This window comes from Cebidichthys violaceus, unplaced genomic scaffold, assembly GCF_023349555.1.
Source record: "Cebidichthys violaceus isolate CVI_PGR_0920_01 unplaced genomic scaffold, fCebVio1.0.p SCAF_12, whole genome shotgun sequence".
NCBI classification, from domain to species: Eukaryota; Metazoa; Chordata; class Actinopteri; order Perciformes; family Stichaeidae; genus Cebidichthys; species Cebidichthys violaceus.
In genome coordinates this window covers 15,483,986-15,499,233 of record NW_027176285.1, presented here as the reverse complement: position 1 = coordinate 15,499,233, position 15,248 = coordinate 15,483,986, and the positions used below count along the sequence as shown (strand labels likewise).

At 49.2% G+C, this 15,248-nt stretch overlaps 1 protein-coding gene across 13 annotated transcripts in view; it reads right to left on the bottom strand.

The window, feature by feature from the left end:
* Positions 1-15,248, bottom strand: part of rapgef1b (Rap guanine nucleotide exchange factor (GEF) 1b) — a 35,488-nt gene that overhangs the window by 19,207 nt on the left and 1,033 nt on the right. The window contains exon 1 of one of the 13 annotated variants that reach the window (XM_068706680.1): positions 11,408-11,615. The exons of the other annotated variants lie outside the window; for them this stretch is intronic. Within the exon in view, the coding sequence (XP_068562781.1) occupies positions 11,408-11,489 (82 nt within the window). The 5' untranslated portion in view covers positions 11,490-11,615. Of the gene's footprint in view, positions 1-11,407; positions 11,616-15,248 lie in introns of those variants that run through there. 13 annotated transcript variants of the gene reach the window in all.

Below are 15,248 nucleotides of genomic sequence, written 5' to 3'. Positions count from 1 at the left end.
ACACACACACACACACACACACACACACACACACACACACACACACACACACACACACACACACACACGTGAGAGCACGCAAAGGGAGACAAGGACAGAGCCGAAGAGCGGGGTCACAATAAAACACTCTAGTTAGGGCCGAGGTGAAAAGTGCTTTATGCTCCATAATTGAGAGAAGCGTCATGAAAGTGGAGCAATGGAGCAGGAGTCCACTTGTCCGCCACAGAGAGGGTCATCAAGAGACAATGACGTCCCCTCAGCTCCACAACAAGCGGGATCCGACATTCCACGGCCATCAGCGTAAAAAACACTGAATGCCGAATAGTGAGCGGCAGCAGGGGGGGGGGGGGGGGGGGAACACACCACCAACTAGACTTCCAGCCGGTCGGTGCTTTCATCTGCACCATCGATCTGCATGCGGCGCACACATCCACCCTACTGTTATACCCCCCCTAATCCACATCATCCCTTACTCCGAGCAAAAGCCAAAGTTTGCTGAGGCAGCCAAGGACGAGGATGAGTGTGTGTGTGTGTGTGTGTGTGTGTGTGTGTGTGTGTGTGTGTGTGTGTGTGTGTGTGTGTGTGTGTGTCTCATTAAAAATGTTGATGAGAACGCTTCCAGTGGAGTTTCCTTCCGATGCAGATGCATGTGGATGAAGCTTTGACCCCTCAGGCTGCTGCTGCTTTACACCGTGTCCACAAAATCGGACGCTGTGCAAAACTAAATCAAAGCTGGCCTTTGGTAAGTCACCGACGGTGCATGGCTGATTCAATAAAGTACAGAGTTACCGGGATGCGGATCGCATTACCCGTGTCACCTTTAATCTGCATTTACTGACCTCACTGCAAACAAGTCAAAGCACTCACACACACACACACACACACACACACACACACACACACACACACACACACACACACACACACACGACATAGGCCTAAATGTCAGCTTTGTCGCAATAAAACACAACTCTAAATGAGAGAAGACAAATATAGAATTTCCTGTGAATCTCATCCGTAGCCCAGTTATGTCACTACAAAAAAGGCAAAGCCTCCACGTAACAGAGACGTCGTGCTCTTCATTCATGGGTATCTGTAGACAGATGAAGCAGCAGCTAGTCAGCCGGGGAGGATTGTGGGAGATAGCAGAAGTGTGTCAGAGTCAGGCGAGTGACTAGACACAGTGAAGACGACCGTGCTGCGTATAGCTTGGCCACGAGGGATGCTGGTGCTGCATCAGTGCACCTAATAGAGCCTGAACAGCCAAGCCAGGGCTGACAGTGTGTGAGGGTTGTGTGTGTGTGTGTGTGTGTGTGTGTGTGTGTGTGTGTGTGTGTGTTTTGTTGCACCCTGAGGCTACACACGTACCTGTGTTAGCCAGTTTTGCCACAAGTCAGGATGCTATCCTGGCCAGGTTTCACTTTTTTTTTTTTTACGGCAGTGTGTGTGTGTGTGTGTGTGTGTGTGTGTGTGTGTGTGTGTGTGTGTGTGTGTGTGTGTATTGGCAGCAGCCTCCGAAATGAATTTAGGCTCACATAATCCAATCCGTTCGACCTTGTTTCCCGTCCTATTCCTGGCACGAGTGCGACGTCACGATACGCTTTGACCCGCTCAGCTCAATCCCAGCTTGAACGGGGTCCCAGAAGGACCGTGTGTGTCTGTGTGTGTGTGTGTGTGTGTGTGTGTGTGTGTGTGTGTGTGTGAGAGAGAGTTTACAGCTGCGAAACAACCCAGAGTTGAGGAGCAGCGTGAAACATCATCTCGTGAGTCACCGACGAGATCGATACAGCTGGTCCCCGAGACGCCGTCCTCAGCACCTTATCATGCACACTGGACCGGTTCCAGGTCTCTGCTCTTACCACCTCCTTCCCCCCTCTCTCTCTCTCTCTCTCTCTCTCTCTCTCTCTCTCTCTCTCTCTCTCTCTCTCTCTCTCTCTCTCTCGAGTTCTGAGAACAGAAAGCCCTCCCTCCCCCTCCTCCTCCTCCTCCCCCTCGAGAGTTCACTGGATGTCTGGTTCAGCATGGAAATGACATCATCCACAGAAAGAAGTGAACACGGTGAAAGAGAAGAGAAAACAGTGAATTCCTCTGTTACAGTCACGCTCGCCTCTCGACGTCCAGCCTTTCTTTACGACACGGTGATGTCATCGCTCGTAGCGTCTATTGCACTGAATCTCACTAGTCACGGGCCGAGCAGCGAGACTGAAAGAACCCTCACAGTGAAAACACGATGCCCACAACAGGCCCACAACACCCTCTTTCTGCCGGACTGCCTCCTAAACACTTCCATACATATTTGTATTCTCCGGAGCCAGTATCTGGGTCGGTACCCGCCTGCTTTTAGACGCTTGGACACCACCAGAATGGACCAGATCGTTCATAAACACTCTTCCCTGGTTTGATTCTTCCCCGCTCTGTTTAAAAACACAGCAGCAGAGCCGGCCTGATGAACAGCTAAGTGTGCTTACACTTCCATAAAGGGTTAGATTTCACTCCCAGGAGAACTGAACACACACACACACACACACACACACACACACACACACACACACACACACACACACACACACACACACACACACACACACACAATTCCCATGAGCCTCTTTGTTACACTGCAACCTCAGAGTACACTGTGATGGGTTTATGGTTCTGCAGTTAATGAGGCTCCTGTATATAAGCAATAAAACACATGATAAACAACTCTTATTTGTTTTCATTTGGCAAAAGTCAGCGGCATTTTTCACGATGCTGTGAATCTATGACATCAAGGCATCCCTAAAAATCAGACCGTTGACGATGAATTGCGAAAAGATTTAGCAAGTAAACATTTAATTGCTTAAACACATTGCTGCTCTGAGAAGCCGTGGGGACATTTTAAACTGACGCTTCAGTCTGAGCGACTCTTGAACAAAGCCTGGGAGGGTTCTCACACACACACACACACACACATATATTTCCTCATTAACCGTGGGCCCCCATAGACCCCAAATATTCTGTTTAGCAGAATCCCGGTATATGTAGCGTCTCCCAACACGACACCAACCAGCTCCAGCACACTCCTAAATCAGGACCACTGAGAAACAAGGAATAAACTCACGTTACAGGGACTTCCCTCTCTGTTAGCAGAGAAAATGAATCCTAACTGGAAAAAACAAAACCAGTCCTATAAAAATGTTGATTATGTCTTTTGGCGTGAGGCACATTTGATTGTGTTTTCAAAAAGGTGTGATGAATAAAGACGGCTCTGAACACACCTTCGAGGCTTTCTGACGGAGACGCCGCCTTCTAATAAACTACGGTTTATTACTGTAAACACTGTGTGTTCTCTGCTATTTATAGGACAGCCTCTGTGAGCGCGACAAGGTTGGTGGAAATGGTGCAGATCGGTTACAGAAACCTGGGCCATACACGCTATGCTACAGCTCCATGTGAGATTTGCTTTAGCCGGTTTGCACCTAAACAATGCAACGACCCACGCGTGTCGAGCTTCCTGCCTGTTCAAACGCACGGACAGAGTGTGTGTGTGTGTGTGTGTGTGTGTGTGTGTACACACGCACACACACACACACACACACACACACACACACACACACACACACACACACACACACACACACACACACACACACACAGTTCAATATTCTCCGTGGGAAACAACAGCACGACTGACGACCGGGGAGACATACGAGCCGGTCCAGATCTGTCCGAAGAGCTGACAGGCCGGCAGATTGATCTGCTGCTTGTTCAGTACAGGTGTGATCTATACAGGACAGCTGGTCCCCCCCCCCCACACACACACACACAACCCACTATAGGATGTACACTGGGTGGAGGGATACAGGGGAGGCTGTGCGTAAGGTGACACACACACACACACACACACACACACACACACACACACACACACAGCTGTCACCTCCTGCTGAACTCAGTGAGGCTCAATGAAAGTGTGCAAGCAACGCACACGAGGACTTGTTGTTAACAGCAGTTAATAGTGGTTGAACCCCCCCCCGGTAAATAGACGGTGCGTTGTTGTTGATAAGCGGCCGTGGCTACAGTGACGCCTTATTTGGCTCTGAAAACGACAACACGGCGAGTGAATTACGGTCGGCTGCACCGTAAAACAAAAAAAAACGCAGAGAAAGAATAAAAGGTGCAGCACAGCGCCAGGTATCTGATCTCCACAGGAGAGACCTGCTGCAGAGCAACACTGTGGAATGTAAGCCTGAGGCGAGCGAGATGAACAGCGGGGAGGAAAATGGAGAGAAATTCAACAGGAAATAGTTAAGTGCTCTGTGAATTATTTATTATTTACACCCCCCCCGCCATTGTAGTGGTTGGCTTCCTGCTGGGTGTGTTCAATCTACAATAGGAATCCTCTTCCAAACTCCTGCCAAAAAAAAGGAAGGCAGGGAGGAGAAGGAGGCCCCGGTATGGAGCGCGGCCCCCTGCTTAACGTTTCAGGAGTAACGGGGAGAAAGAAGTCCAGCGGTAGGGGGGGGGGGAGGGGGGGTTTAACGATCGTCCCGCTGCGAGACAGAGAGCCTCCGGTCTACTCACCGGTAAGTGCTCGGCACACTTACCGTCTATTGTGCTTCACTCAACGGAGGAGACGCAGAAGAAAGCTTAATCAAAGTCGTCAACGCCAAATGAAACGTCCAAATACTGGATTTCTGCAGCCGCTCGCTTCCTTCTGAAGTCCTAAAAATCATTTCTGCCTCCGTTGTAACGACATCAGGGACTACAATGAAGCATTAGTCACTGCCAGCTGAAGGGGGCTGATTGAGATGAATGCGGCCGCCGCAGTAATAGAAAATAAACTCACTCTTAGGGTGTTTATATTATACAAATTACTTTGCAAAATGAGAAACACAGATTTGCTTTTCACTTAGGTTCTCTTTTTATTACATGGCTTGTTATCATTATTTAAATTCTTGTCTGGCAGACGGTGCTGCCTTTCGTCTGTTCCTGATCTCCGTCTCGGTCAATATTTTACGCTATGAATAACTTACACAAACATGCCCCTTCGGTGTGGTAATGGCTGGTAAAGCAGCCCCACCGACCACGGGTCAACGCTCCGGGTCAACGCTCCGGAGCAGGTATCGGTTGTGCTGCCCGGGTTGCGTGGGAACAGACGGCCACGGTGGACCGCACAACACAGGCGATCTACAACCCAGATCCACATGAGAAAACAGCAAAACCAGGTCCTTAAAGACGGTGAGGACGCTTTCTTTGAGCGCGACATCTGCTCTGAGATCTAACCACAGAGGTGACCGAGCAGGCTGAGAGAGCGTCTATACGGGGAAACTCCAGTGATGAGTCAGCAGACAAAAACAATATCAGAAGTACCCTCAGTCAACTGTCTGGTAAAAACAAGGGGGAGAATGACATTCAAGATGCGATGTGTTCCGATTCCCAATCTCATCAAAGGTATCCTTCTCTCAATACTGTGCGACGCATCTGAAAATGAACTTATGATCTGCATTAAGACGTAATAACTAAGCAGCAAGCAGCGTGCAGAGGCACATTATGACACAACCCAGCCCAATCTCTCGGGGACACACCTTGCATTCTTGAGTCTGGCTTATTGCTCAGGATGAACGGCTTAAGTCAGACACGTCACATCCCAACACGTCCGTCACATCTTCAGTGGAGTTTTGCGGGGACGAGTGCGCCAGTCGTGAGCCTCGCGTCGGTTTAAAGCGGCCCGCTGAAATCGAAGACGACGTCTCGGCCCGTCGTCTGAATCTTCTGTCGCGTACGGCAGATAAAACAGCAGAACGGTGAGGGGAAAGAAAAACGTATCGTGTTGTATTCATAAACACGGCTTCAGATAAACTCAAGGCTGCGGAGGTTATAACAGGCGGTGCACTGCCTCAACTACACCGCCTGCAGAGGAGATGTGGTGGGTGAGGTGCAGACGTCAGGGGGGCAGCGGGTCAGTGTGTGTGTGAAGCCGTCTCTTTCACTGACGTTGGCATAATGCACTGCTGATGAGCCTTCACTGCTTTTTGCGTTTGCGTTTTACGTTCTGCAGGACCACAGGACAGCTGACTTTAGCTGCTTGTCTTTTCAGGAAGTCATTTGGAATATTATCGCAGTCTAAAATCCAAAGTGAGTCATTGCAAATCTTTCGTCTTCTTTGGAATACAAACTGCTCGATCAGATCGGTGCATGGTGTTAGTCATAGTGGGACTCGGCTGCAGAGCTCTAAACTGTGACACGGCTGTGAAGACGGTGTTTTGGACGAGGCTGAGACCATCAGGCCTGTGCAGAGACACGAACAAGTCATTTCACTCAGAAGCCGACGATCTTCTTCTTCTTCCACAGAGCAGATCTCTCCTTTTCATTATCCTGTAGGCGGCAGCTTTAGTGTTACAATAAGCACATTACTGCGTTTGACTGAGCGTATTCAGATAATGCAGATGCGACTTGTTCTGTGCGGATTGAACACGGGTCGCGGTCTCATAGCGGGCGCTGGAACGAGCTAATGGAACTAGTTCACGGGAGCTCTTGGGTCAGGGCTGTACCGAGAGCTGTGGAGGGAGCCCCGAGGTCTAGGTCACTCAATTGTCCTGTGCACAACAGACACACACATGCACACACAATGCACACAATGCACATCCCCAGACAGTAACAAATGAGTCAACAAAGAGCGCCTCCAAAACTATTCAACCTAAAAGTGAAAGGTTGCGGAGGGGTCGCCACAGGGCCTGGTTTTCAACAGCGTCGCCGACACGAAAAAAAGGAAAATAGTCCAGGGCACCGTGAGCCGGAGGCCTTTTAATGCCCCGACTGTAGAAATGACAAGAAAGCTGCGCAGACCGGCTCGGTGACAAGAGGGAAAAGGTCCAGAGGTGACCGAGCAGCACAGCAGTGAGGCTGTTCGTCTAGTCGCCTCGAGGAGGATTTTAAAAAAGTCTCAGTGTGTGGCTGCAGGAAGCGACGAAATCACTCAATATCTGCAAATAACGCTCACATTCTCTGGGCCTACGTGGGCTGATCTACTGCATGTAGGTGGAAAAATAGTTCACCTAAAGAATGAGCATCGTCGTCATAATAATAATAATAATAATAATAATAACATGGTATCAGAGAACAGGGGTTACAGGATACATGTGTGTTTATGTATGATTGTGATTAGAGCTATAGGTAGATGGAACAAGTAGCTAACCATGCGTATTTTGAAAATTCTGTGATATCTATGATTGTCTCTACACGGCTCTCAACATGGCGACGGCTGAGCCGGTGGCTAAAAGCCTTTTTTCCCCCCACACATGGACTCGGGTAATCGAGAAAATAATCCTAATCTTAATCAAGAATGAAAATAATTGTTAGCTGGAGCAACTCTTTATTTATCTTTATTTGGAATGAGAGGTTGCGATAGATCACTGGTGTATGGAGCAGTGAAATAAATGTGCACCGTTATAACGGACAGGACAGGGAAGGCACTTGTGAATTAGAGTGTTGAAAGCGGGAAATCACACACACACACACACACACACACACACACACACACACACACACACACACACACACACACACACACACACACACACACACACACACACACACACACACACACACACACACCTGGGGGACCCCTCCTGTTCCTTCCCCCCTGACGCCGAGGCCACCGGCACTATTTCCCGTCCCTCGCTGAGAGCCGCTCCCTGTTCTCTGGACTGACTTCACAGCCTGGGCTCCACTGTTTAACACCTCGCCTCACCTAAATAGGCAAAGGCTTAATAACACATAAACTCAAACGAGACAAAGAACTGAAGAGCCGCAACAGCGCTATAAATACTCTGCTTGTCAGCATCTGTGACATCAAGCGGCACCAGAACACTGAGAGACACTGCGACAGCTTTTAAAAAAACCCTCCGTGATCCACCGAAGATGAATCCAGAGATCTCGGCGAAGCGGCAAACTATAAGAGCACTCGAGATGGGAGAAGGGTCCGACACGCAGACAAACAGCCGCAAGAGAACCAATCGCAGAGACAAGAGACAAGAGACAAGAGACAGAGACGCAGAGGTTCTTGTTAGTAGATGGCCTGGAGCAGCGAGGAGTGGTACCACTCTCTGCACAAAGCCCGTCTTGTCTGTACAGCGGGGCCACTTGTCATCCTCTTGACACTCGTGTGCAGGACAAGACCGACAGACGGACGTTGAATAATACACACTCGTCTGCAGTGGGGATGTTTCACGGCCTCTTTTTAAAAAGAAGAAGATGTGTCCCCCGCTGAGAAGAAGGAGACTCGCACCGTCGCTTAGAATCAGGCGGCGGCTGTTTAAGCTCCTCAGACGCACACTAGGATAACTTGAGTTTCTTTGACTCGTCACGCACACACACACACACACACACACACCGCTTCACTCTCTGCCGTCGGAGGAAGTCCACAGAGCGGCTAAAAGCTTTGGTTGCTTTGGCGGCGTCGACATGAAACCGTGTGTCGGGGCAGCAGGACGTGAAGCCCAACTTGACCTGAGAGTTTAAAAAGACGAAGACCGAAGAGAGCTCTACTGTCGAGGACCAGCTCTCCACAATACCTCCTTAAGTCTCTTACGATTAGATGAACACAAACACAGACGCTGCGCTTTTTGTTTTTGATGTGGTAACGATGATCCAACGTCTTACTGTGGAAAAATGAATTTTTACAAAAAAGACGGCGTATCATCTTCCTGCTGCATATTGATTGGTCTCCGTTCTGTCCTCTGAGTGCTCAGTCACTGCAGCAGACACACTGAACAACAAAGATGGACGCTACGACATTATTACAGCTGCACACCGTCTACGCTGAAGGACTCCAACACGTGTGCGGATTTACATTTGAACTTAATGCAATCCAGAAGTCCTATCTCGCGTGTTTGCCCGAAGAAAATGCGTTGGTGTGTTTGTTTTAATGGCTATGCTTGAGCCAAGTAGATGTCAGATATAATAATAATAATAATGATGATATTTAGACTGAATGAACCAGAGCCACGGGAATGGCAACACATTGCTCACATCAGTTCAACATTCTTTAATTTAAGATACACGCGGAGCAAAAAGTCACAATGAAAGTCTTAAGAGGATTTATCTTCCGTTTGATCTCCTCAGACCAAAGTTTACTGATAGCAGGAGCTCATAAAGCCACAGCGGTGCATGTCGTGCATGTCGTGCATGACGTGGATGCATTACTACCATTACAAACACACACACACACACACACACACACACACACACACACACACTCTCATTCAGGCTGCATGAGGAGGAACAGCCAAGAGGAAGTGGGTCAGTGAAGGTAGACGCACTCAAAACAGAAAAATCTAAACTCTCATCGCCGCTGACGGAATACACATCGTTGTGTGTGTGTGTGTGTGTGTGTGTGTGTGTGTCTGCATGAAAGTCATATATAAAAAAATATATCAAACCAGCGATTCAGAATCATTCATGTAGCCACACACACACACACACACACACACACACACACACACACACACACACACACACACACACACACACACACACACACACACACACACACCGCGCGCCCACATCTGCCTGGACAACAACAGCGACTTGTTTGCGAGCAACGTCAACTTCTGTCTCTCCACTCCTGATTTAGACTGGCATCGGAAACTGGCAGCAACTGTGGGACATCCCCTTCATTGCATGCCAGCTCCCTGACCCATGCCATGCCTCACGGGGGTCTGAAGGATTTGACACACTCCACACAAGAACACACACACACACACACACACACACACACACACAGACACACACAGACACACACACACACACACACACACACACACACACACACACACACACACACACACACAAGAGGCAATGACTTGCCATAACCCCCCCCCCCTTTTCTCTTGCTCTCAGTCGCACACCGAGGCCGATTCTCTCCCCGCCGCTCACTTTGGCCTCTTGAGGAAAATTGGAAAAAATGGGCATCAGCGAGCGCATTAAATGGCAAGACTTGACATTCCAATAACGGGCTCAGTTGTAGAACGCACGGATGCATCCCATAAATCGGAGCTCTGCGCGAAATGTTCGGAAAAAAAAAAAAAACACGAGTTGAAACAAGAACTGAGAGAAAAACGGAACTCATTATGAGATTCACTAGTGGTTCTCAGTTCCAGCTCTACCAAGGATTACTTTGAGCCTTTACCACGTGGTGCATTCAAACTGATGCAATTAAGTTGTTACAGGAGAAACAAGACATAAACACACTCAACATGTCCAGGACTTAAAATCACTCGGTCATTTAGATGTATTGAATCAGAAGCACCACATGCTACGGAGCCTTCGGATGTCCAAGCGGTGCGTGTTAATATAAAGAGACGCTGGAGAGGGTGTGATTAGTTAAAAGCAGCTGCTTCCTAAGATATGCTGCAGTTTAATGTGTAAATCTGCACTGGGATTGGGATCAGCTGATTATGCTTGTGTGAGATTGGAAAGCGGACTCGTCCTGCTGGTGATCCTCACACTGCTCCCTGGTTCAAAACCTGGAGCGTCGTCCCCGCAGCGTGGACAAGCTCAGCGTGGACAAGTCTCACGTTAAGCTCAGCCGGGGCTTAAAGTGAGACCTCATCGTCTGCAGCCGGACTGAGACGCTCAGATCTGTTAGGCCGAGCGGCTGCGTTTTTCAAAAACACAGGCGTCGTGGCGCTCTGCGCTGCGTAATTGCACAATGATGGACTCGACTACCTCGGTCACGGAGCCTCTGTGTAACTGGATTAAGACCACAGCACCTCGGCGTGAGGACTAAAAGGAGCTTCTGTCCACGAGCTCTGGAGGCGATAAGGCGGAGAGAGGCGGCCTGCGACGGGAGGATGTGGCCCCGCAGAGCGAGCCTCCGTCGGGCTGGGTCCGCCCAAGAGTTCAGCGGAGCAAATGAGCACCTTCTGTAAAGCCACACGACGCAAAAAGCACAGCGAGGAATGTCGCCTGCATTTCATTCTGCCAGCGAGGCCCGTTTCACATCACAGCGCCCAAGAACTGGCTCCAGCAGCCTGAAAACAAAAAAAAAGGAGCACACATCCCCGACGAGCGACGCAAGCGTGCGATTATTTCACACAAAAAGAAAATGCTGAATAAATACATAGAGCGTGCACGCAATGACACTTCTGTACGCAGCCACTACTGTTACAGAGCCCTGTGCTGGAGAATAACTCAGAGCAGGGAATAGAGTCTGTCTGGCTATTCTTCTGACTGGTTTGGGCTCTGAGCCGTTTGAATTGTGGAAAAACACAGATTATATAAAAGGATATATCCAGTTTCTTCATTTTTATCATTTAAATGGCCTAAAAATGCCAAATCTTTTACCTTTTTTTGGGGGAAGATGACTGTCAACGGTCCTGTTTATACGGTATATAACCGTCTGTATATATCTGAGCGTCTTTACCTGAGTCCTCGTCTAGATCCCCCTGTAGAGAGGAGTCCGTGTCCTCCGAGGAGGCCTGGCTCCTCCAGCTTATGTTGCCCATCCAAGAGGCCCGGGTCCAGCTACACGTCCTGAGGCGACGCTGACGGTTGCACTTATCGTACAGCGAGGACTTGGCTGCTCAGGCTGGCATTTTTCACACCAAAAAAAAAAAAAAAAAAAAAAAGAAATCGCTCAATAGCGCTGCTGAGAGTTAGTCACAAACCGACTGACCCGCATGATCGGCCTCTCTTGAGTCAGACACACTTCAGAGGAAAACGGCCACAAATAGCAAACGGAGAGACTGAAAAAGTGCTGTGCTTTCCCCCCACCCCCGAGTCGCTTGTTTATCAAATAATTACTTTTTTTTTTTGGTAAATATGTCTGGAATCACATAATCCCCTCACAGAACAGTCAGAGTGAGGCCGGCTGAGGTCCAACCCACAACTATCTGGAGTGGCGGACGAACTGCTGAAGAGTCACGAGGACCCGAGCGGAACACCTGCGGGAACAAACGACCCGCTCTCCGGCGCGAAGGCCGACGCGCAGCAGAGAAACCATCGTCTCGTGAAACGAAGTCTCAAGAGCTCACGGAAGTCGTATCGAATCCCACATGAGAGCTCAGAGAACTGGCGTCTTGAGCCGAGGACAGAACGGCCGTGACCATATTCACGCAGCGAAGACCCGGTTGCCTTCACAGACGGGGCCTTCCATCGCTCGTCGATATCCTTGGTCTTCTCTCGATTCCCATCAACGCTCTACCTTCCTCCTCCTCATCCACCCTCTCTCTCTTTCTTTCTCTCCCTAAGCTCTACTCCCTCCCTCTTTTGCTTTCCCATGCACGCACACACACACACACACACACACACACACACACACACACACACACACACACACACACACACACACACACAAACTAATTACAACACAGCTAAACCTATATGGGAACGGCAAGCCTCTCATTCTGTGGGAGAGGGAGAGGTTTGAAATGCTTTCTGCCATCAAACCTCAAAATTGCAGCATGTCAAACCCCCGAGACCCAAAGCTCGCCCTGCGCAACAACAGCGATGCGCGTGGACCTAATCGTCCAGGGAAGCCTCTTGTAATCGCGACTACTTTAGCCGTTGCTCAGAGTTCTGGTGACTCCATTTCCTGTCCATCAGAAGAAGAAGAAGAAGAAGAAGAAGAAGAAGATGATGATGATACGCAGAGTCTGAAGCGATGCAGTGACCACTTAGCAAACGCCAAGCCATCAAAATGAGTTCCACGCCAGTGTGTTAACTTTAGGAATGCTTGAGAGTGAACTTTAAGTATCACAGCTGAACCCTTTCAAAAAGGCAAATAACACAGATACACCCTCCTCCACTATGCAGGAGAGGGGAGGGGAGGGGAGGGGAGGGGGGGGGGGGGTCTAAAATAAGGAACTGATGGATAAGTTCCGCTGTGGCCCGGCTACTACCACTGAATGTCCAGCGAGAGAGGAGGCTAATAATACAACATTGTGATACTCCCGCGACTGTGTCACCAACGAGCCAGAACGCTGTCACAATCCCGGTCCTCTGCGGTGAACGTTAGGACACACACGTTTTGCAACTTGCAAAAATCGCAATAACACAAAACAATAAAAGTCTCAATTAAGCCTCGATTCTGTTAGTCATGAGGGTGTGTCCTGCAGTCGTGGTTTGACAGACAGGGATAGGAAAACACTAGCCTCCAACACAACCCGCATGCATAACAATTTATGAATATCACAAATAATTAGGGCCACAGAAACTCACATCAGACGTGCATCTCCACCGTGTCCTTCTACCGCGATGTTCTCCTGAAGACCGGACTCAGGGTTTATTCTACGCCGTGCAGCTCGCTGTGTTTGCTTTACTTAAGTTCTGTGTCACAGCACGTTTCAGGGGTGTTGCATGAAATGACTCACTGCGAACCAATAACAGCAAAGAGCTGGAGTCATTCCAGGGTGTCTGCTCAGGCAATTAAAAGCATTACGTTGGACAAAGACGCACACTAAACAGTGAGCTATTTCACTAATTTCAGGAAGCGTTCACAAGCCACTGCAGAAAATGCAAAGCCTGAGAGCCGAGCACAGTCTGGAGTCGGACAGCGGCTCGGGTTGGGGGGAGAGTCACGTACACTAAACGACGTCTCTACACCGAGATATGGAGCGCCGAGTGTGAATTTAGACAAAAAAAACAAAAAAACGTGGGATGGCTTTGTCTGTCTGCAGCCGTTGCTCTTTTGGGCAACGCCAGCTCCCTCAGCCTCTGGATCTGTTTATGGATTACAGTTTGGGCTGCCTGAGCGATGAGGTCATGTGGGTGCGTACACACACACACACACACACACACACACACACACACACACACACACACACACACACACACACACACACACACACACACATACACACAGAGAGAGAGAGAGAAGACTGGGGGTTCAGTGTTGAAACAGACACGAGAAGAACCACCCACATGATTCTCCAGGTGATGACATCCTAAACCAGAGCTGCACTCCAGTGGAAGTGAACAAGGTAACAGTGTGTTTACGCCCCCCCCCACCCCCCCCACCAAAAGAGGGGACCAGGACCCCGGTCTCCATGGTGGCTCTGGAAGAAATGCCGGCCGTAAGTCTGGAGCTCGGTTGTCCGTTTGACATTGATGGCCCTGCTTGCTCTGCGTCCTATGGTAACCATTTGCATCGAACAACGCTTACTATTTAAACCTTAACCCGTGACTATATCCATGCACTCCCTACTTACAGGCTTGAACTTTATTTCACTTCATGCAAATCTTTTCCCTTTTTTTTTAAATTTGCTCCTCGAAGCACCAGGGACTTAATCTCCTTCTGTCGAGGTCTAAAACTGGTCCCCCTGTCTGTCGAGCCTCCCCAGCCTAAGCCCACATAGACAACAGCCTCCTTTTAACGCCATCTTTTTTTTCCTCCAATGCTCACACACATTCTCTCTCTCTCTCTCTCTCTCTCTCTCTCTGAGGCTTAACAAGCTGACACTGAAGCTATGCCACAGCTTTACAGTGCTACCATGAGTCCCCAGCCTTGGGCCCCTCTTTCCATTTCACTGGCATCCAGCATAGCGCGTCCTCTGGGTACATATTTGGGGATCGATGGGAACATGTGGAAGAGAGCAGAATGCAGGCCAACAAATGACCTGGTCAACCCAACTAGAAAGCCTTGGGGGGGGGGGGGGAGAGCAGGTCCGTGAGAGAGAGATGATGTGATGGATTGGGCTCACAGTGACTATTATCCTTCGCCTTTATTTTCTTTTAAGTAACTGTTGAACCACAATCGACAAAAAGCTATGACCATATGTAGTCATCTGTCTGCGAGACACGAAAGGAATCGGAAACTTTTACGCCTATGAAGAATGACTGAGCTAGTGGTGGATGACACTCCCTCCCTGCCTGCTACTGGGAGTGTGTGTGTGTGTGTGGGTGTGTGTGTCTGTCTCTCTGTGTGTGTGTGTGTGTGTGTGTGTGTGTGTGTGTGTGTGTGTGTGTGTGTGTGTGTGTGTGTGTGTCCATTTACTGCAGGCATCACTGGACAGGACTGTATGTGGAGCAAAGCAGAGAGACAGCTGGTGGAGTGGGATGCAAGTGTAGCCCGCCGGGTATAAAGTTTCCTTCCAAAGGCATACCCGAGACCACCCCGTTTCCTCTCCTATCCATTGCTTTTTTTTTTTTGTCTTTAAAGCTGCATACACAAATAACGGGGCGCGTGCAGACATACACAACATGGGCCAAAGCAACGACAAGGAAAGAAAGAAAGAAAAAAATGCCACGTGCACAATGTTGAAATC